Raw genomic sequence first — 22,350 nt, 5'->3', positions numbered from 1 at the left:
CTCACACGCCAGCTAGATGGGTCTCAACATTAGGAGGAATCAAGGCATATTCGTTGCAACGTGTGTTTTTCTTTTAAAAAAAAACCCTGTTCTTAAAGGGAAAGGGGCTTTTCAGGAGCATGATAACAGCCGTCCATTGGCTGTTCGTTTGATTGACGGCCAGGGGCGGGACAAAGCACAGAAAAAATCGCTTCCTGGATAGCGATTTTTGTGAGACCGGAAACCTGTGGGAAACAATTGAAACGCTACTGGATTCCACTACAAAGGCAGGTATGCATAATGCCAAACTGCACTATTAAAAATAGCATTTCCGCTTTCAGGAACCAATTGGCAACATTGGTCCTTGTGCGGAATGGGCCTGATGATTATGCCTTTTCTCTAGGAATCAGGCAGTAATCAGGTAATGCAGAATTTCACTGTACCGTCCTCTGCTAGCAGGCAAGCCCTGGTCCTCTATGGCCTTTCCTATGTCTCTGGGTGGCCAAACTATCCCATATGAACCTTCTGAGAGATGTCATTTCCCAGTATATCCTGGAGGTCATCTGCTGATTGCACATCATAGTTACCTGGGTTCCTATTTGTCCTGCCTCTACTTCCTTCGTTTCTTTACCTACATTTTTGCCTGATTTGTCTATTTGTCGTACTAGCTTGGGACATCCATGGAGATTTGAGGACAGAGTTCAATGGAGTATGATGCCATCTGAAGCTGCCATCTCTCTGATTTCTGTAGTCTGCAGAGCATTTGTAATCTGAGAGATCTCTTGGCTCCACCTAGAAGTTGGCAACCACAATATAAATATCACAATAATGGAAAATATGAATCATGTAGTTATATCCAGTGAAAACGCTAGCCAGAGGAATTGGTGGAGCAAGTCTTTCCCCCAGCTTCCCTTGGTTGCCTGCTGTTCTCTCCCAAACTCTTCAGACATTTGTGAAAGAGTTGGAAGCAAAATGTCCCACAGTTCGGGGCTCAGCAGTAATGGAAGAGAATCAGGTAGTAATGGAAGAGAATCAGGCAGTAATGGAAGAGAATCTCCTTCGCCATTTGAATCAGCGGATTAAGGGAGAAAGAAGCCATTTTTTATGAGTCTCCAATACTGTGGCACACACCCCATCCTGTGGGGCAAAGCTCTCCTGATCCCCAGGTTTAGAGCAAACAGTTAGCTGCTAGGGGAAGACAGGGAAAGATCTACTACTTCAAGCTCTTTCTACTGGATCCAGCCCACAGAATACATGTCCTAGAACTGATACACAGCCTAACCCCAACCTAATTTCTAGGAAAACTGCCTATTTGCTAGCTGGGATATCTGGCAGGGTGTATGTGCAAGGGTGTATACAGAGGAAAGGCATTTTGAAGCCATGGTGTGTGTGCATGTGGGGGTAACCCTCCTGGACAAGTTTCTATTCCCTGTTCCAGACTTTATCTATGCTGCCTGCCCAGTTTTCCCCAACTTTGTTTGTTCATGTGGGAAGTCTCCTTTTAAGGCCTTTGTTCTAGCAAAGCAATCCCCAAGCTGCAGGTGACTCATATCTTTGGACTTTCTGGCAAGATGAAATGCAGCGCGGGCACTGACAAACTGACATTGGCTAGCAGTGACAACCAGAGATCCCAGCAAAACTGACCATCTATACTCTTCCTCCTTTCCACTATCTAACAGTAAGAAGTCCTGAATCTTGCCAGCAACCTGTCCAAATACCTGTTCTGATTTTTCTGTTTGTTTTTGACCAAGATTAGAGAATTAAAGGCCCTTGCGACTTTTCTAGAGATCTGAGTTTTTCTAGACTTACATTTATTCAACCATCAACCATCAAAGAGAAGTTAGAACCTGTTTTTAAAAACCACCAGTTAAAATAGTTGCACAGCTTTCTGTGTACTAGGAGCAGCACCACAATTCCACTGGTAATCTAAATGCTTCACATTCTTCAACAAGAAAGGGCCTTTTACATGGTTTTCTCTGACTGCTTTGCAAGGCCATACTTGATATGGATACGTATAGATTCAGGCTAATGCTGGCATCTTCACTAATGATTTTTTTCTAAAGATCAGAAAGGTGAGTTGCTCAGCTGCTGGTATCCCTATGATGGGAACAGTCCTAGGCAGCTCTGCTCACAAGTCAGCCCCTATTTTATTCAGTGGCACTTACTCATAGGATGGCACTACAAGACTGCATCCTTTCACTTCTGCAGTACAACTGGCAGGGTTGCCCCTTTGTAGAGAACACCTTATTAAGCAATGTTTGTTTTCATCAAGGCATATATTTGGGAATGTGATACATTGTTTCAAGGCACCTGTCCTTGGAGGATGGATTATAGCAGATTTTCATCCTAAAGCCAAAAAATGGGATTGCTCATGTGGGGCTAGAAAGTACTTTGACATAAGTTTACTGGGTAGTTTCTTGCTCCTACTATTTAGAAATTAGCATATTGGGTATATTTGCCATGTTTCTTATCATGTTGGTATAGTTATGTTTTTAAGAGCCAGGGTCAACTAGATTAGAGTGTGAAGCTAACCAAACCCAATGCAGTCTCATTAATAAGCTGATGACCCGAAGAAGCTAATTATTACATACCTATGTAATTTATTATTTGATTTTTAACCCACCACTCCAGCAAGTGGTTTGTGGTGGGTAACAAAGACCCTCAATAAAATCAACCCATAAAACTCCAGCATGCCTGGTGGCTAAACCCCCCCCCCATCCCTTCCCCCATACCACAACATCCTGGCTCAAGAGTTAGTGAGGCCTATGAGTGCAATTAATACAATAAAACAATAGCTGCTAATAATAGCAGCAATTAGTAACAGCAACCCAAGAACTTTGTTGTCTGGGAAAAGAATGAGCTAAAAAGAAACTAAAAGAAACTAAGCAGAAAAATTTTATTACCTGAAAACAGGGAGTAAGTCCTGTTCTGAGACTCCAGCAAGCCAAATGTGAACAAATTAAACCTATGTTTGAAAGGTGTGTGTGTGGGGGGGAGATATAAACCTACTTAGACCCCCCAAAAATGCAGAGCAGGGGGGCTACTGGCTGCTGGCTTTAGTTACTAGAAGTGATTGGGAATTGGGATCTTTCAAACTCAGGGTGGATTTGGCAGCTGGGAAGCAGTCAGAGGCCTTACATAAATTGGAACAAGCTGTACATAGAGAAGGGATTGCCGTGGGAATGCAGGACTCCTTCCTAATCTACATGCAGCATGATGTAATGACTTGCTGTCACCGGCAGATGATTGCTGGCAGCTGACACATTTGTGTTGGCAAATATTATTTATTTGTTTAGGAGATTTCCATGCTACCTTTCCAGAGCCCTGCTTGTGATAATGCTTTGTTTTAATTATATATTGATTGCTTACAAGAACAACAAGCCATTAAAACAACACAGTATCATAAAGGCTGCTGCAAACATGTCTCTTGAGATGCTCAAGATGAGGGCAAGACTCTACAGTTAGGATTCTCTGTTTTGCATTCATGCCAGCGGTATTTGCAGATCTTTCGCTAGGGAGTTTTCTGTGCACTTTCCTTTGTCAGTTGCCATTACCCTGCATTCTGCCAACACAGGGCTTCAGACACAGACATGCACAAGGTAAGTGCTACAGAGTTGTGTCGTTATAGTGCTCTAGCAATTCCTGATTTTGTTAAAGCAGGAAGTGGCATCTGTTGGGGGCTGACTGAGGGAAAATGGGACCGATGAGGGTGGAACTGTTGAAAATGCACACTTCCTGTCTTGATATGATTTCCTTGAAATGCTGCTGAAAGTGCACACTTCCTGTCTTCATTTCCTGCAGTCTTTCAAAAAAGATAGTGGCAAAGCAGTTGTCGGAAAGAGCATTATGGGGATGAGAAAGGCACCTTACAGCATGACCCTCCCCTCCAATGCAATTTGGGCATCAGTGTGTTAAAAATAAACTTCTTTGTGGATGCAGCCACAGTCCCATGTACAGAGATAAGGGTATACCGACATCTGCAAGTTTTCCAATACAAATTATCTTCGCGCAAGAAAAGCTAACATGTAGCCACTCCAAAATCCCCTGCTTGCTTTGCATATCTGCTTCTATGAGATTCAAGGGAACCGATGAGCTAAATGGGGTCACTTATGGACAGTCTTCACTCTGAATCAGCGGGTGAGAGAACTAAGAATATACAATTATTAAAGGCATCTCTGATTGCTACTGATGCACAGTTGGAAGGAGTAAAAGGCCACTTCAAAGGGGGGGGAGTCCCTGACCCATGAGCAAGCCTAAAGCATAATTCCTAATGTTACAGAACATCAACTCCTACTTTAGTCTGATCTGTGAAGATAAAGGTCATCTGAGAGAGTGAACGGGTAAGGAAACAACTCTCCTTGCATCCCACAGGAGAGCCTGACAAAACAATTGGGCATCTCTAGCCCATCTCTAAGCACAGATGCTGCAAGGGAACATGTCTGAGAATAGTGAGCCCAGCTGGGGGAATGGAGAGAGAGGCAAGTTCATTTCTCACAATCTTGCTTATCACCATGCATGTTATAAGTGCACTGCATGGTGCTTTTTGCACCTGAAGGGTACTACATGTGAAGGAAGAGGACTGCAGTATCAGATTAAGGAAGGAGTTTGTTCTTATGGGAACAAAATTCTAGAATCCTTATGGGAAAGAAGGCTCAATGAACTGCACACCTTTGTCCTGTGCTTATCTAATCTAAAAGGATAACAAGTCATGCCAAGACAATTGATCGTGCAAACAAGCCCTCAGTATTTGGCACTCCAGCAGAGGGAATTGGAGCTGGAGATGAGCTGGATGGTGGGAGGTGGGGAAGGGCTGAGCACCAAAGCTCCCATATCTCTGATGCAAACTGCCAACATCCATTGCTGCTTTGCAACCAAGAAACAGCTGCCTGGGTTATTGTCAGAACTGTAATGCAACTTGTAGTTCAGCCTGCAGGATTCCCCTGAGGCAGGACTTCCTTTGCAAGTCTGGGATTCATCATGATCCTTTTATACTTTCTGAAAGGTGAGCTGTCCTTTCCTGAGCAATAGGAAATAAAGGTTAATTGATGGCCCTTCTGCCTGGCTACTTGAGTTTGAAGAAATCAGAGAGTCTCTCCTTTCTATTTTGGGTTGTTTATAAACAGCGTCCTGGTTACCCATGGCTGTCCTGCTTGCCACAGAAAAAGAAGATGCATCGTTAGATAGAAAAATACTTCCAGATATAATGTGGTCATTTGAGAGATCCTTCCCTTCTCTTTCATTGCATAATAAATTCAAAGTGAATTTTAATGACGTGGGCTGACCTGTGGCTCCATTTGTTCCAGGAAACTGATCAATATTTTCCTTACAAGGGATTCAACAGATGCAAAACCACTTATTGCTCCGCCAGCTCGGAAGCAGAGGAAACAAATGCGGCTTACAAAGAGTGGGTTTGCAATCTCAAGCACAGCAGTTTCCTTGGGGATGCCTGGCTTCACCAAATCTCTTCTAGAAGACAAATATTTTAGATAGCAATAAACCTCTGCAGAATTAGTTTCAAGGGAAGAAGGTTAGGGCCATAACATGCTTTTAAGTCACTGAAATGTTACGTGAAACCGGACACGATTTGAAAACATTGCAGCGGCATTAATGGGTCTTCCATTTCATGAAACTAAAGGGTGGAAAGAATTGCCAACTGATATCGTAAGGAGCTGGAAACAGGAGGCATGCAAGGGGGGGTGTCTGTGATGTGTCAGTTCTACACACGTGTACAGCAGATCACAGATATGCAGGGTAAAGGCATATTGGTAATCCGGGGTCCCCAACATTTTTAAGCCCGCAGGTACCTTTGGAATGTTGAAAGGGGGTGGTGAGAATCACCATAAAAGGGCTATTGCAGGAGGCAGAGCCACACAGAATCCCTCCACACCTCCTGGAAAGAAGCCCAAAGGAAGGATGATACCACACACTGACTGAAAGAAAAGCTCATGTGCTTGCCAGTCTCCCTGATCTTCCATTTTGATGAACTCTGTTACAGTGGCTCTGCCTGCATTCTAACAAGCTTAGTGGTCACCAGAAGAATTCCATACTGAGGAATTATATTCAAGACAATATACCATACGGTACCTTCTCTGTGAGGCACTACTTCCTGCTTGTATGGCTTGGCTCTGAAATGACCACTTAAGGAAAGAAAAGCACGCACCAGCATGCTTAAGGTATTTTGCCTCCTGTGAGTTAAGTAATGACGTATCTGGCTGCAGAAAATGCCCTCAATATAATGTGTTCTTAATATGCTTGAATGTCCCATGCATTCAGATAAATCCAGATCCTGGGTCTAAGCACGTGTATGTGGTTGTAAAGCATATGAATATCAATGGAGCACATAGTCACACTGATTAATGGCAGTTTCTTAGATCTCTCTGCATGGAATGAACTAACTTGGTTCTTTCCCTGCTTTCTGCTGCTCTTGAACTGCCACGAAGTGCCTTAAAATTCATGGCCCTATGTGGTGGTTCTCTAGCTTGTGAACTCTAGTTTGTGAAGCTTTTGAACATCGTTGACCTCCTCCTTCTCCATCCCTCTTAGTAATGGGGGAGGAAGGGGATTTTCTGTTTCTGCCATGTTGTGATGGATTTTAAATCTTTTAATGGGAGTTTTAATGGGGTTTTAAGACATTGTGACCCGCCATGAGCCGCTTAGGGAGTGGTGGGAAATAAATTGAAAAATAAATAAAAATAAAAATAGTTTGTGAAGCAGAATCTGGCCAAAATTCATCATGAACTTACATTTGTGAGCCAGTTTGTGCCCTCCTCTAGGAAAGGCCCTATGGAGCAAAACAGCCTTCATGAGCTAGGGGCAGCCAAAGCCCCACATTCTGATGCAAGGTTCTTTGAACTGGTACTTTCCACTACTCAGGCAGATTCTTATATTACCTGTTGTCATATTATCCTTTAATCTTGGGCTTAAAAATTGATTTTTCTGTGACATTCATTTACTTTATCAGCCAAAGAGAATAAACCATGAGGCAAAGTGCTACTATCTCTGTGATCTTGCAGTAGTGCATTTCCTTGAAGCGGGATAAAACTCTAAATATAATATGACATCTCATAATGACAGAAGACCTAATTTTTCAAAGTATTAACAAAAGCTGAACCACATGCCCAACCCGGAAAAAGTAACTGGGAGGTGGGGCAAGTAGTATGCTGAAATGGTAGGACCTCAGCTGTGACCAAAGCCATGTTACCTGGAAATCATTTCACTTCCAGGAAAGTTACAAATCAAGAATGCAGAATGTTAAGATTATGGTAAGCAGGGCCAGGGTCAGCATACCCTGAGGTGGGACAAAGGCCCAGGATTTCTGGCATGGCCCATTGTAACAGAGCTCCCCAAAACATGCTGATAGGAAATGACCTATGCAATGGTGGTACCTTTGGTGGGCAAAATGGTGGCATTCCTGTCTGCACATGCCACCCAGCACTATTGGAGAAAGGACAACCATTCAGTAGGAAGACGCTCAAATGGATAGGAAAAGGAAGGACACACAGGCAGGTGGAGATATGGTTGGGCTAGAAAAGGGACATGACTGCAGGGGTCTTGGTGGTGGTCAGAGGAGGAGAGGGAGCTCTTGAGCATTCTGCCCTGCCCCCCCCTCCCACTTGGAATAAGTCCTGATGTTAAGTCCTCAGAAAGTGAAGAATGAAAAAGGCACCAGATCTTACTCAACAGGTGATTTCTATCCCTATGTGTGAGAAAGCAGCATGTCGTAACAAATTTAGCCGTGATTGCAGCTGGGAACTGGCACTTCAGAAGTGCTAATCTCCTCATTACCAACAAGTCCATGGAATACTAAGGGAATGGATGGGATTTTTTCCTCTCTCTCTCTCCCCCTCTTCCTCCAGGGATAGAAAGAGAAAAGAGTCAGCTTGCAAGATCTTGTTACTGCAACATGATCTAAAGGGCTAGACTTACCAAATACTTTGACGATCAGCCAGTGCGCTTTGTCTTTTATAGTTTAGTAACACACAAAGTCTGAGCATTGAGCTTTGCAGAGAAATGGCACATCCTGTACCTCTTTCAGTCCATTCGTTTCTGACTCTGCTGCTGGCTACTGTTTTCCTTCTGTTCTCATAAACCAGCGGGGAATGCACTCATGCATCCGAAGAAGCAGACCCAAACACACCTGCCAACATTTTAAATAATGCCTAAATGTAAAGACTTGGCAACATCCTCATATCTTAACCCTAAATGGCTATATCCTTTGCCATCGTATTCTTTGACTCTTGCTGCTAACCTGAAAGCCAAATTAATGAAACTAGGTAAGGTTATCCTGAAGTGTGCATTTTTCTGTAGCCCATCACAAAACTGATTTCAAGGCAAAAATAGGAAGACATTGCACTACTGGCATATTTCAGGTATATCATGCGTAAAACCCTGTCTCTTGAAGACTGTACTTAAGTCAAACCTTCTCAAACTTTTCCCTCTTGCCTTTATCCTGGGGTATATTATTCATACAGAAATATAAAGGCTATTCGACTCCACAGCACACAATTATTTTTTTTAGATGGCCCCAAGGAAAAAACCAATAACTTTATTTAAAGTAATAAAAACTTCTTCCCTAACCTCTAGTGCTGAAAATCCATAGGATGATCAGCCTGTCATACTAACAGGGAGTTGAGGCAGGTTGGGGCAGCTTACATGCAAAAAAGAAGCTCTCTATTCATGTAACAAATGTGTATTGAACCTTTTATGTGTGGGGAGGGGCCAAAATGATCACTTCAGAAGTTCCTGTCCTCCAGCCATTGGCCCAAAGGTCTGAAAATAGCCTATGAGTGTACAGCTTGTTTTTATATTCGATTCAACCCTTTGGGCCAGCGCTTGGAGAAGATGAAACTGAAGCCTGGGCCATGTGATCCTGCTCCCAGCTCCATGCATTAATTCGCGTCCACGTAAAACTTCATGTTTCCTTAGCTCTCTGAGACATTGTTCACTTTTGCCATTAGATAACTTGATCACTTGATCTGAAAAGCTCAACTCTTGCAAACAAAACTATCGTACTTAGACAAAGAGCAAGGAGCTCAGCTTTGATTAGCAGCCCAGATCTTTGGTAGCAGTCCTGCTTAATAAGTTAAGCTACCAAGAAAACTTCAGTGCTGAAATATCACTTTGGATGAAATTAACACTATCAAAAGCAAAGTACCGAGCAAGAGCTTTTTAAAACAGACGGATGGAAGGTCAGCCACAGGAGTAAGAATTTACTGTGGAAGTAGTTGCTAGAACTGCTGCATCTTTTTCCTGCAACTCAGCCATTTGCAGCCTCAGTTCCCCCAAATCCATTTGCACATCTACTATATAGTGCATACACACATAGACACAGACACATGTGTGTGTGCGTATATATAGTGTGTGTGTATATATATATAGTGCATATCTAAATACCGCCTGCGGCGCCGCAGGCGCCGCGGACTAAATAATTCGTTAAGGGGTTCTGGGGTGGGATGTGTCCGTGATGAGGAAGGGTCCGGATTGGACCCTTCCTCTGGACAGACAATTGGAGGGTCCAATCGGCAGGCACGAAGTGCGGCTGCCGGGGGCTCCCTGCCCAGCGGCCTGCCGCAGCGAGAGGCACGAAGCCCCCTCAAAGAGCCACCGCCCCCTCAAAGAGCCGCCGCCCCAGAGGACCGCCACCGGGGGACACGCACAAAGGTTAGTTCCTAGCGCCCGCTGTATTCCTCATACAGTGGGCTATATTACTAGTATATATATAAAATCTTACACATGTCATGTTAGACATTAAATATGAATTGCTTTTTTCACTGCAGAATTTGGGACATGATGCATATTAACAGAATTTTTAAATAATCAGTGGAAAATGTTATTACTTCTTAGTGTCACCCATCCCAAGTAAAAACTAAGTGAGCACTTATTGCAGGTGACAGGGCATTCATAGTTTCTGGATATGCCTGGAATGCACAGACCCCCAGAATGCATCTACTGACCTAACCCAGGGACATAACTGTGCACAGTGCTCAATTTATGAAGATTTCTGCTGGAGAGACAATTTTCTTGATTTCTCTGAAGTAAAACTCCCCATAGGGGTCAAACCATCCCAAACCACATGAGAAAAAGTTTACTCACTCTTCCAAAAACAATCAACATCTTTGTTATGATGGTAATTATCATTCCACAAATATTTGTACTCTGGTCAAAACATAGTCAAAACTGCTGTTTATTCTGTAGACATGGAAACACTGCTTGCAAAGACTTAAAAAATCATTTTACAACACTTCTCAAACAAGAATGCAGGGGCAGCTTATAAAAACCAGAAAATAAAAACATACTTCTTTAAAAGCAGCACAACACTAAAAACTTCACCAATACCAGCCTAAAACATTAATTATATTTGTGGTGCAGGAAATGATTGAAGATCCCAGAACAATAAAAACTCAAGGCAGCAATAATACACAGAAAAACAAAACCTCAAGGAGCATTACGAGTAGAACAGCAGAACTTATAAAAACAAACTGGTCAATCAATACCTTTAAAAGCCTAGCTGAAAAGATACATGTTCACCTTGCATTGACACTAGGGAAAGTGATTTGCATTTCATGTGCAACCATTGAACAGCCTGACTAACTTCTGATAATGAAGAGATGTGCAGCAGAGCAATGTCAGCTGCAGATTTCAGGTGGGTTCTGGAGAATTTCCAATATTCCAGCGCACCTCCATTCAAGAGAGGTCAGTTCCCCTGGATAAAATGGCATCTTTGGAGGGTGGGCCCTAGGGAATTACAGCCCACTGGGGCCCATTTCTTCCCCAAGTTCTGCCTTCCCCAGCTCCATCCCCAAATCTCAAGGAATTTCCCAAACTAGCACTGGCAGCTCTAATCTAATCTTATCTAATCAGCAACTTCCAAATGAGTTCAGAGAACAATCTTATTTGGATGTGTAGTAATGATCAGCTGATGTTGTTTTGACTCCCCAGCCCTTAAGGGCTTCTGTGTGGTAAACCTCCATGCTCTCACTTCAGGCTGCAACAGGGTAGCCAGCTCTGGGTTGGGAAATTCCTGATGATTTTCAGAGTGCAATCTGTCTGTCTGTCTGTCTGTCTGTCTTTACCCCGCCACTCTCGGCAAGTGTCATCTCATGGAGGCAGTGTTTGGGGAGGAGGGGGGACTTCAGTGGATTATAATGCCATAGAATCGTCCTTCCAAAGCATCTCTGTAGTTTGGAGATCAGTTGCAATATGGGGAGATCTCCAGGCATCACTAGGAGACTGGCAAACCTAGGTCACTGCAGGGTCATAGTGGCTGCTAACAGCAAAGCAGGCAATAATGTCTGGTTAATAGATAGTGCTAAGCTTGGTAGAAAAGATATTGTTCAGGGCTCAACCCACAGCCCGCTTCCCTTTCCCCTGAAGTTCAGGATGCTTCCTGTTTCCTTGAACTGGGGCATGAAAATGAGCTATCCAGAATGATCATTCCAAGTAAAATACCACAGCACCTTTTCATTCTGGCCTTCTTTCAGCCACAGCCAGCAACAGAATCACACTTTTGTGTTTGTGTATGCCCTGGACCCTTGGACTGAAGAAGGCAAGAAGACCAAGTGAAGACACATAAAGAATAGATAGTTGGTCCACATTATTTATGCTTTTTAATATATATATATATAGAGAGAGAGAGAACAGCAAATGCTTCTATCTACATATAACCTTTATATTGGACTGTCAGAAATTATTATTTCAAAAGATTACTAAGAAGATAGGAATGAAATGGACATGCAATCACATACCCTAATCCTACCAAGATCAAGGCTTAGAATGGTCCATTAAAAACAGTCTGCAAATAAGAACATAAGAAAGGCCCTGCTGAATTAGACCAGCATCCTACCTCACACAGCAGGCAACTAGTTCCTCTGCAGGGCCAAAAACATGGCATAGAGGCAGAACCCAGAGGCCTCTGGGATTCAGAGGATCAGTGCCTCTGAATATGGAGGATCCTGTCAGACACCATGGCTAGTTGCCACTGGTAGATCTATCCTCCACAAATTTATCTAATCCCCTTTTAAAACTGTTGATTCTTGTGCCCATCACTGCAATGTCTGAAAGGAGCTAGATTTAATTGCTTCGCATCTGATACACCAAGGAAGGCTAAGGCAAATGGAGGTGGTCACAGCTCTGTGGAGGAACTAAGGTTGCCAACTCTGAGTTGGGAAATACCTGGAGACTTCGGGGGTGGAGTTGGGATTAGAGTGGGGAGGGAGCTCAGTGGAGTATAATGTTAATGTGTCCAGCTTCCAAAGCAACCATTTTCTCCAGGGTAACTGATGTCTGTCACCTGGAGATGTAAAATAGGAGGATCCCCAGGTCTCCCCTGGGGATTGGCATCCCTAACCCATGACCTGCATCAGGGGTGGACCAGAAAGGGAAAAGGCAAAATCCTGGCCCTACCCCCCCCCCCAGGAGGGAAGGAGAGAGGAGGTATCTGGTGAGCCAGCTGCATGGACCTTGGCCAGTTGCACCTTCCTGTATACTGGGAAGGTTATAGCTGTCTGGGAATGTTCTTCACTGCCCCGTGCAAGACAAGTGCCTCCATTAGATCAGGGTGGCACCATCAGGGAGCTGTTCCCCAAGATTCTCCCCATGACCTGAATGGCCAGTACATTCCTGGTCTGCATACAGAAGACCCCAGGTGTGATTCCTTGCATCTCCAGCTTTTTAGAAGAAGAGTTGATTTGTATACTCCGCATTTCCCTTCCTCTTCCCACAGCAGACACCCTGTGAGATAGGTGAGGCTGAGAGAGCTCTGACAGAACTGCTCTGGGAGAACAGCTTTAACAGGACTACCCCAAGGTCACTCAGCTGGCTGCATGTGGCTTGCCAGATTAGACACTGCTGATCTTAACCACTACACCAAGCTGATGTCAAGAAGCAGGTCTGGGAAAGATCTCTGTAGGAGACACTGAAGAGCATCTGCCAGTCAGAGTATACAATACTAGCCTCCACCCCCTTCTACAATTCACTATAAACCTATTTCTAGTCTCTGCGGTAGAGGTTGTGACCCAAAAACTTACGCTGCAACTGCTACATCCTGTGCAAGATAAGCAGGGCAGAGTTGTCGATCTTAACCTTCATGTAGTCCTAAAGACCTACGTGGACCTTTTCCCCCCCTGATTGGGCTTTGTGCATTTGCAGCAGTTTCATGTGAGGCAGAACTTTCTGAAGTTCTCCCTTGCCCAGCTTAGTCATTTTAAGCAGATTTACTTGGAAGCAAGCCACAGCCCTGACCTGCATAGCCCCGGGTAGCCTGATCTTGTCAGATCTCAGAAGCAATATTGGCCATGGCTAGTATTTGGAAGGGAGATCACCAAGAAATGCCAGGGCTGTAATACAGGCAGACAATGGCAAACCACCTCTGAATGTCTCTTGCCTTGAAAAACCCTCAGGGTCACCTTAAGGCAGCTGTGATGATAATTCTGGTGGGGCTTCCTCCCTTGTGAGGCTGGTTAGGTTTGCAGCCTCAGTGATGGAAATTGCCCCTGTTGTGGTTTTATTCCCTTGTCCTGCCATAGATACAAGTGCAGCAAGGAGAAAGATGACAACCCCTCCAACCACGTTATTGCCCTGGTGGTGCTGCTGGTGGTGGAAGGTCCCTTCAAGTTGCTATTGACTTACTGTGGCCCCTGTAGAGTTTTCAAGGCAAGATATTTGCAGAGGGTGTTTGCCGTTGCCTGCCCCTGCACAGCAATCCTGAACTGCCTTGGTGGACTCCCAACAAATGCCAACCAGGGCTGACCCTACATCGATTGTGAGATCTGATGAAATCAGGACAGCTTGGGCCATGTCAGGTGCCAAAGGGCCAGCATCACGCTGACCACCAGACAAAGAAGCCAGGCACCACTGGTAGATGTTTCCCCTCTCCCTACCAATGGCTGTTCTTGCTTCAGTTCCTTTCCAGCAACAAAAGCAGAAGGAGGCACATAAGAAGAGCCCTGCTGCACCAGGTCCAAATCTGTTTCATAGGGTAGGGGTAGTCAACCTGCGGTCCTCCAAATGTCCATGGACATTTGCTGGCAGCATTTGCTGGCAGGGGCTCATGGGAATTGTAGACCATGGACATCTGGAGGACCACAGATTGACTACCCCTGTCATAGTGAATAGTTCCCCTGGAGGGCCAGGGGTGAGGCGTTCTCTTGCCTCCTAGCGCTGGGGTTTTGTTGGTTACTAGGATTAGGCACAAGCCTTAATATTTCAGTTTGGGTCAGAATTCAGGCAGCTCCCAAACTGAACCCCAAATTGAGCACTGAACCAAACTGGCCAGTTCGGATCCCCACAGCCAGAGAAAGGAGGGGGGATCTCCCAGGAAGGTTAAATGGATGTGAGACATTTAACCAATTCATTTCTATTCTCCCTGCTTCGAAGCGGGGAGTAGGGGTGGTGGGGGGGGGGAAGGAAGTGCCAAAAGACAGGTTTAATGGCTCGTGGCCATTTAAACCTTATAACTGATGGGGGGGGGGGGGGTCACATCCTGCTGTCAGGTTTAAATGATTGGCAGCCATTTTAATTGAGGGTTTTGCTTCCCCTCACTTCCAAGCAGACAAAAGTCCACTAAATGTTCAGAGAAGCTGCCTTCCCCAACTCCATAAAGTTTGAGCCAAATTTTGACTCATGAACCGGTTAATGCCTGTCGGTACTGGTTATTGCCTCCGGGTGTATCTACTGATTTATGTGAAGGAGGTGCCTAGTAAAGTTTACAGTCAGGCTCCCTATTAAGGAGGATAATTCATTCTGTTGCTACAAATTCAAATGCACCTAGTTTTATCATATTCAACAATAAAAATTAAGGTCTGACATAGTTTATATCAGTGGTCCTCAACCCCCAGTCCTGGGACTGGGACCGGTCCGTAGATCAGTCGGTACCGGGTCACGGCTCCTCCCCATTCTCCTCCCCGGCTGCTGCCTCGGGGGCTGCCCTGCCACTCTGCCTCCGGCTCACCTTTGGTGCTCTCCAGTGGCTGCCATGGCTGGGGCTCCCCCTTGGTGTGGCACTGTGCAGCTGCTGCTGGCAGCACCCCCCAGCGAGTGGCGGGAAGTCAGGGGCACCGGCAGGAAAGCTAGAGGAGCAGGGGCTCAGGCGGTGGTGGCAACGTCCTTCGGCAAAAGAGTACCCCCCCCTCCGGGCCTCAGTAAGATTGTCAAGCGTTGACTAGTCCCCGGTGATAAAAAGGTTGGGGACCACTGGTTTATATGATCGGATAGCTTGTATATCTCATTAATCCTGAGATTAGCTGGTTGTTAGGATGGAATATGGCCAAATGACAAAGCATACATTTTGCATGCAGAAGGTCCTGGAGTTTTGAGTTAATGAATCTTCCATAGCAGGTCTTCGCAAAATCCTTTCTCTGGCTGAGACTCTGGAGACCTCCTGCCAGGTAAGGGAAATGATGCTGTGCTGAAAGTGACCTATCTTCTGACTTGAGGGAAGGAAGCCTTGCATGTTTTGTCCACAAAGCATGCCAAGCTCACCATTTCTGATAGGGTCATCCAGTATTTGGGGGCAGGTTTTGACTCCACCTAGATGTCTCAAGTTTTCACAAAGCTGTACAGATGAGTCCTGTGCCTGGACTAACAGGCAGGCTTAGACCCAGCAGTGTTCTTGAGCCTGATTATATGTGACTCTGACCGACAGGAAGAAATTGCCCATGCAATCCTGCACGTGTCTAGCACCTGGTTTGGACTGCGCTGCTAGGCATGGATCACTGCTAAGCATGCAACGTTAGTGCCATGTCCACCTGGCCTATGGATCTCTGGCATGTGACAAAGGCACTCAAAGCCACTGAGAGCACCGTTTAAATCAGATATTGGGCACATGAAAAGCTGCAAAGGCCTTGGTAGCTGCCTGAAACACGTTTAAACCGAAAGACAAACAGACCAGATGGCGTTCCAGAAAAATAAATTGCTTACAATCAGTTTACATCCGTTTTTTCCTTTTATTAAAAAGTAATATATAAGGGTCAGAGACTGATCTGCCCTCATTTTTTCACTTTTGACTCATATTTAAATCATGCAACTTCTGCCACTGAATGACTGGCTCAATGGCCTAAGCCCTCCTCTTAGAAGAATGCGGCATCACTTCCATTGCTGCTTCCAAGGTTGCCGTTGTTCAACTAGCCCTGATTCTGAACTTCTGAACTTCTACCACATACATTTCTCACATGACACTTTTTCCAGCATAGATTGCTGGGAATATGCTACCATTGAATTTCTGTATGCCAAGCTGCTTGCAAAGAAAAAGCCAGCTTAAAAAAAAGAAGAGTTGGCAATCTTATTATGAGTTCTCTCATTTACTTGCTGCAATAATGCCAGCTCTCAGGCACAGCTATTGAACAAGAGAGGCTGGATTTCTAGAGATGGGCAATGCTCAAAACTGGAGCTCCAGCTGAGAGTCCTGAGAAGGGCCTCCTACTGGGCAGAATGATACAAGGAACCCAAAGACCACTATATCCAAGTGAGAAAAGCCAGGAAATTAAACTATTGTGAATATACCAGCCAGTGTTTAATATTTCAGATAAGAGAAAAACGAAATCAGCAGGCCAAAATGATAAGTCTCACAGCCACTCTTGTTACATAGGAGTAAAATTGCCTCAAGATCAAGGGCTTAAAGCCGAGAGATACATCTTAATTTACTGTTAAATGGATTACAGACTCTGCGGTGGCAATCATTGAAGAAGTATTTGAAAACGGAGAAAAATATACCTAGGAGCCCATTATGGTTGCCCAGAAATTATATGATTTATACACCAAACAAGAGTGGCTGTGAGACTTATCATTTTGGCCTGCTGATTTCGTTTTTCTCTTATCTGTAACATTCGGAAATCAATGGTGTAGTTCCTTTTCAGTGTTTAATATTTTGCAGTTATGAGACAATACAAGGCAGCAAGTTAGCAGTCTAATACTTCCGACCCAATCCTTTGGTCATCCCCTTTTTCCTTTAGTTCACATTTCAGACTGTTGCATTTGATGCTGAACTTTAATGTGCAACTGTCTCTGATCATGATAAGAGCCTCAGCTGAGGAAGAACAATTGCCATCTGTTTTTCTGCTGCACAAATGCCCTGCCCCTCTTCCCATGGCAACAGCAATAACTTACATCCTCTGCCTTTTCCTTCTGAAAAGACTTCTTGGGCTGCTTTTCTCTGTTGTACTTCCCACTTGCTTGCTTGTCAGTTTGGTCTTTCTGCCCGAGCCCCACAGGAAGGCTCCCGTCTGTGTCCGAGGCATCCAGCTCTTTTTCTAGCTCTTCCATCTCCTCTGGAGACAGGGTTGACAACAAATTGTCAAGGTCTGAATCTTCACTGACTTGCCTTATGTATTTGGCTACTTTAGACATCTTGGCAGTTTGCTGGTGAAGTACAATTCAAAAGGTAAAGAAAAAGTAGCAATTCAACAAGGTTTCTGTGAAGAGTCCAGTGAAATAAGGTTCTTCTTTTCCTCACTTTGGAGGTGTTGAAATGTTAAATGTGAGCAACTGTAACTTCCCTGCAGACTGGAATATAATAGTTATGCAGAAGGAGAACAGCTGGCCAATGAAAGACACAGCTGCAAATCCTTTCTCAGATAGACCAATCAGGCTTGGTGGGAGGCGGAGCTGTTGCCTATCTGAGGAGTCTGAAACCTGAGGACATTCCAGGGAATCTTGAAGAGCTTCATGACCAAATTTAGTCCTGAACATTTAGCTTTTTAACAGCAATGGGAGAGAAAACATGCAAAACCCCAATCTAAACAAAACCCAAGAACATACAGGCAATGTCCTAGATTCAGAGAGGAAAACAAAAGGGTCTAGGGTGTGTCTAGAAGTTGCTTGACATTCTGACAGCAAATGCATCCCAACTGTTTCTAGTGTATCTGCTGGGTCCACACATCATGTTGAAAACATTTTTCTGGCATTCAGCACCCATTACTCCACTTGGCAATAAAATATGGGAGACGAGGGCATGCTTGTGGTTTTGACTTTCCATTTATTATAATGCATGAGCTGCCCTTCCTTTCAGGGTAAATGAGCATTGGTTGCTGCTGGTTCTCCTCTGTAAGGTTATCCAGTATCAACAAAATTAATGACTATAGAAAGGGGCTGCTTTTTAGGCACACTTTAAACAGTTAATTGCCCAGTCTTATCAAACCAGTGTGTGTAGCAGTCAGAATGTGAGAATATGGCTCAAACCCCTGCTCTGGCCTGGAAGCTTGCTTGGTGACCTTGGGCCAATCACTCTCTCTTTCTCTCGCTGCCTAACCTACATTACAGGGTTGTTGTGAGGATGGATGAGGAAAAGAGAACAGTATATGCTGCTCTGTTGGGAGGAAGGGTGGGATAAAAATGTGCTAAATAAGACACAGAGATGAGTTGATGCAAAAACCTAGGAAAGCAAGCTCTATCAGCCTTAGCAGTGAATGCATCTGCACAGGGCCAGGCTGCCTGATTGAGAGTCTCCTGGTAGGTGCTGCTGGAAACGTATGAACCAACCTGCAGCCTATCTAGAAATACATGGAAAAGTTCCTATTGCAACCAAAATTATTTCCAATATTTAACAACCGTTGAAACTTTTCCGATTATACATTTATGGTGTAGTTTTGACTAGTTTTGTTTTTCTGGGCAGCAGGGAAGGGGGCTGGGCAGCAAAAGGAGACAGTGACTCAGCATGAGCACATTATGTACATGACGGGAATGTCATCCAACCGCAAGAATGTCTCAAATACAATTGTCTCTGTTGGTGTATTGGTGACGTTTCTGCTTTCTGCCTATCGTTATGACATCTTCCTGGTTTAGAGAGGGCTTTTCTGCCTCTATATAACTACTTCCCTGAGGTAGTTTATCATCTGTGACTGTTTGCATCCTAAATTGGCTAGGAAAATACTTTGCTTGTATTGGCTGTCAAACAGATTTAATGGATGGGGTTGGAAGAGAGTAAAAAAATAAAGGTTATGATTCCCTCCTGGGGCCATTTTGATGCATATTGTCATCCTCAAGCAAGGCACCCTTGGACCCCTGCATCCTCTCCTCTCAACTCCACACTTGTTCCAGTTTGGTGGAGAGCCAGTTTGGTGTAGTGGTTAGGAGTGCAGACTTCTAATCTGGCATGCCAGGTTCGATTCTGCGCTCCCCCACATGCAACCAGCTGGGTGACCTTGGGCTCGCCACAGCACTGATAAAACTGTTCTGACCGGGCAGTGATATCAGCGCTCTCTCAGCCTCACCCACCCCACAGGGTGTCTGTTGTGGGGAGAGGAAAGGGAAGGCGACTGTAAGCCGCTTTGAGCCTCCTTCGGGTAGGGAAAAGCGGCATATAAGAACCAACTCTTCTTCTTCTTCTTCCTCAATCAGAGGGTATCACCCTCCTCCACTTTCCATCCTTCATTCAGTTTTAGGCAGTGAGCAAGCCTTCCTGAACCCCATGTGAAAGCCACTAATCATGGGACAATTTGTATGCTGTTTTGGCGCCTCCTTCTTATGCTGCCCCAAGAAGTTGCTTGGATGGCTTAGTGGGAGAAATAGCCCTGCACGCCCCCCCCCCCCCGGCAGCTAGACTAGCAGTTCAATCCTAAAAAGAGTTTCCTGGGAGTAACCCCCTTGAAAAGACTAAAATAGGATTCTAAGTAACCTGCCTATCCTAAAGGTGACTGAAGAAAAGGCTTTGGTTAATACTAGCTGGCTGAGAGGCTGGAGAGATGGAAGACACATATGCAGAGGCCCAGCCCTTTTCTTCCTGGTGACTGGCCACCTATCTGCTCTGACTGAGAGGATGATTTTTTAAAATGTTTTTATTTAATGTATATACATAGTGTATGAATGGAGAAAGACACTAAGATGTCCTGTATCTCCTCATCACTGTGCTCCATTATTGAAGTAATAGAATTTCTTGAAAATGGCCCAACAACTGTTAGACTGGTTCCTCACACAGGGACTCCTAGGAAAGAAGGGGAACGCTTAGTCAGATCTTCCTCACATCTCTGTGGAGGCGCAGCAAGAATGATTTTTTAAATGACATCCCAAGAGGAGATAGACTGGGGGAGGGGGGTAGCCGTGTTGGTCTGAAGCAGCACAGCTAACTTTGAGTCCAGTGTCACCTTTAAGACCAACAAAGTTTTTTTTCAAGGCATAAGCTTCTGTGTGCATGCCCGCTTCTTCTTGTATTTTGCATGCCCGCTTCTTCTTGTATTTTGCATGCACACTTCTTTATGTCTAGGAGTGAACAAAGCAGCTTATTTATTGAAGACACCAAAATATTCTTATTTATTTTATTTTTATTTATTTAGATTTATATACCGCCCTCCCCGAAGGCTCAGGGCGGTTTACATTAAAACTAGTCAACGATACATGAAACATATTATATAAATAAATAACACGGGACACTTCCTCTACCTTTACAAGCTTGCTCTGAGGCAAGCAGAGCAAGAAGGAGTGCAGCAGCTGTGTGCCCTGCCTCATTTCTGCACTCACCCATTTTCCTTTTCTGGTTGCCATGGGGCAACATTGGAGTCTTATTGCTTATCCACAGCAAGCAGAAAGAAGAGTGGGCAGAAGAGGAATGATTAAGAGCACGGCCCCTGCATGTAGCCCCCCTTCTTCCTCAGATCTGATTGCCTCACTCCCATATTAGCAATCTGATGTCCCTCGGCTAACGTGGGGCGATTTGGGGGGGGGGGTAGTTAGTGCTCGCCTGTTGCCTAACGTTGATAGTGTGGATTGGTTTTAATGGTTTTAACTATAGGTTTTATTGTAATTTTTATCTTGTAAACTGCCGTGAGCCTAAGGGAACGGCGGTATAAAAGTTTAATAATAAATAAATAAAAATAAAAAAGATACAGAGGCTTAAAACATGGCCTCCAACATCAAGCAGAAAACAGCACAGTGGGTGTTCAGTAAAAAGCCTTCTTTAGGAAGTGGCAGGAGCTACAAAGGACCACACTATGGAAAGAAATTAAGTCTAGCATGCTCATTTTCATGGGGCAATAGAAGTGACAGCTTTGTACTTTTTAGAAATATGGAAGAGACTGTTTTTTAAAGTGCGGAAATGAAGTTTTAAAACTGCAGAACAAATCCTTTAAGGCCTAATAAGTCTGGAGTTGTCTGTTAGTGCTTGAGCTTTGGGATGACATGGATTTTCCCCCCACACAAACCAGCTGCTCACTCCCTGTGCCCTCCTCCCTGTCTCCTCCTAAATATAAAGGTGACTAATCAAATGCCCCATCTGCTGGCAACCTCCATTATTGCAGAGGCTTAGCACAGCAAACCTTAAGGTGGTAGGTGGGGATACAACCATCACTTCCAGGCTACAGGGCAGCAGGGGTTTTCATGCAGCCATGCTGTCTGAAGAAAAAGAGTTATAAATCTCTACCTCAGGCATAATTTGTGACACCATTAGAACCAACAGTAGCAGTCATGCCCAAAAAGGCTGTTGTCACTGGCAAAAACTGTAACTTGATTCATGTTGCGTGCTAACAATGCCCTTCTGGCTATTTACAGTGGCTAAATTGGGCAATCTGCCTGCAAGTAATTAATTGATGGTGCAATCCTAAACAGAGTCCCATCCTTCTAATTCCATGGTAGGCTTAGGAAGCAGTTTTAACTTGTCTACTCAAAAGGAAACTCAATTTGATGTTTACCGCCAAAAAAGTCTTTATAGGTTTGCACCCTTAGCAGGGTCACTGATCACATGTAGAAAAGAGACACATTCAGAAAATTGGGGGTGGGGGGTGTTCTACCTGCTGGACAAGTCAGTTTCCTAATTAGTTAATTCCATTAATCTTAATATGATTTAGCACTGAATCTTTGAAGAGATAGTGGATTATCACCACACACAATGTAGTGTGTTTTGCAGTCAACATTGCTCACATTTATGCTTGAGAATATGTTCTATATATCTACTCTACACTATGGAATTATTCTCTAACAAACATACATTCTGAGTCAGTAAAACCTTGTCTTTTAAAAAAGTACCCACTTATTCCAAAAAAGGAACAAGTAGTTATTTCAGTGCTCCGCCAAATAGATAATTTAAAAAGTGAAGTCCTCGGGGACACCCCTGAATTGTTCCATCCCCCCCCCCCTCCGGTTTTGATCTCCGCATCGGAGAGCGCGGTGGGAGACGCTTCGCCTGCCACCCGGCCTCCTTAGCTCCCGTGAAGGCTGCAGGGGAGCTGTCCAGCCGGCCTCCAGAGCACATGGCAAGAGGCGGCGGCCGACACCCGCGCTTCCCCCCGCCGCCAGCCAGAGGGGGGGGCAGGAGACCGGGGAGCCTCCGGGGCGACGGTTCCGAGGGTGGCTGTCGCGCTTTTGGGCGAGGCCCAGCCGCGTGTGTCGGACGAAGCGGGCCCTGGATTGCGGGAGCGCCCGGCGGTATCACTTCGCGCGGTCTCGAGGGTG

General features: G+C 44.8%; 1 protein-coding gene across 1 annotated transcript in view; it reads right to left on the bottom strand.

Moving 5' to 3' along the window:
* Window positions 1-17,477, bottom strand: part of LMOD1 (leiomodin 1) — a 38,231-nt gene extending 20,754 nt beyond the window's left edge. The window contains exon 1 of the mRNA XM_077335144.1: window positions 17,080-17,477. Within this exon, the coding sequence (XP_077191259.1) occupies window positions 17,080-17,319 (240 nt within the window). The 5' untranslated portion in view covers window positions 17,320-17,477. The remainder of the gene's footprint in view (window positions 1-17,079) is intronic.
* Window positions 17,478-22,350: the final 4,873 nt, after the last annotated feature.

This window comes from Paroedura picta, chromosome 4 (genome assembly GCF_049243985.1).
Source record: "Paroedura picta isolate Pp20150507F chromosome 4, Ppicta_v3.0, whole genome shotgun sequence".
NCBI lineage: Eukaryota > Metazoa > Chordata > Lepidosauria > Squamata > Gekkonidae > Paroedura > Paroedura picta.
Note: the sequence above shows the minus strand (reverse complement) of the source record. Positions and strands in the feature narration are given on the sequence as shown.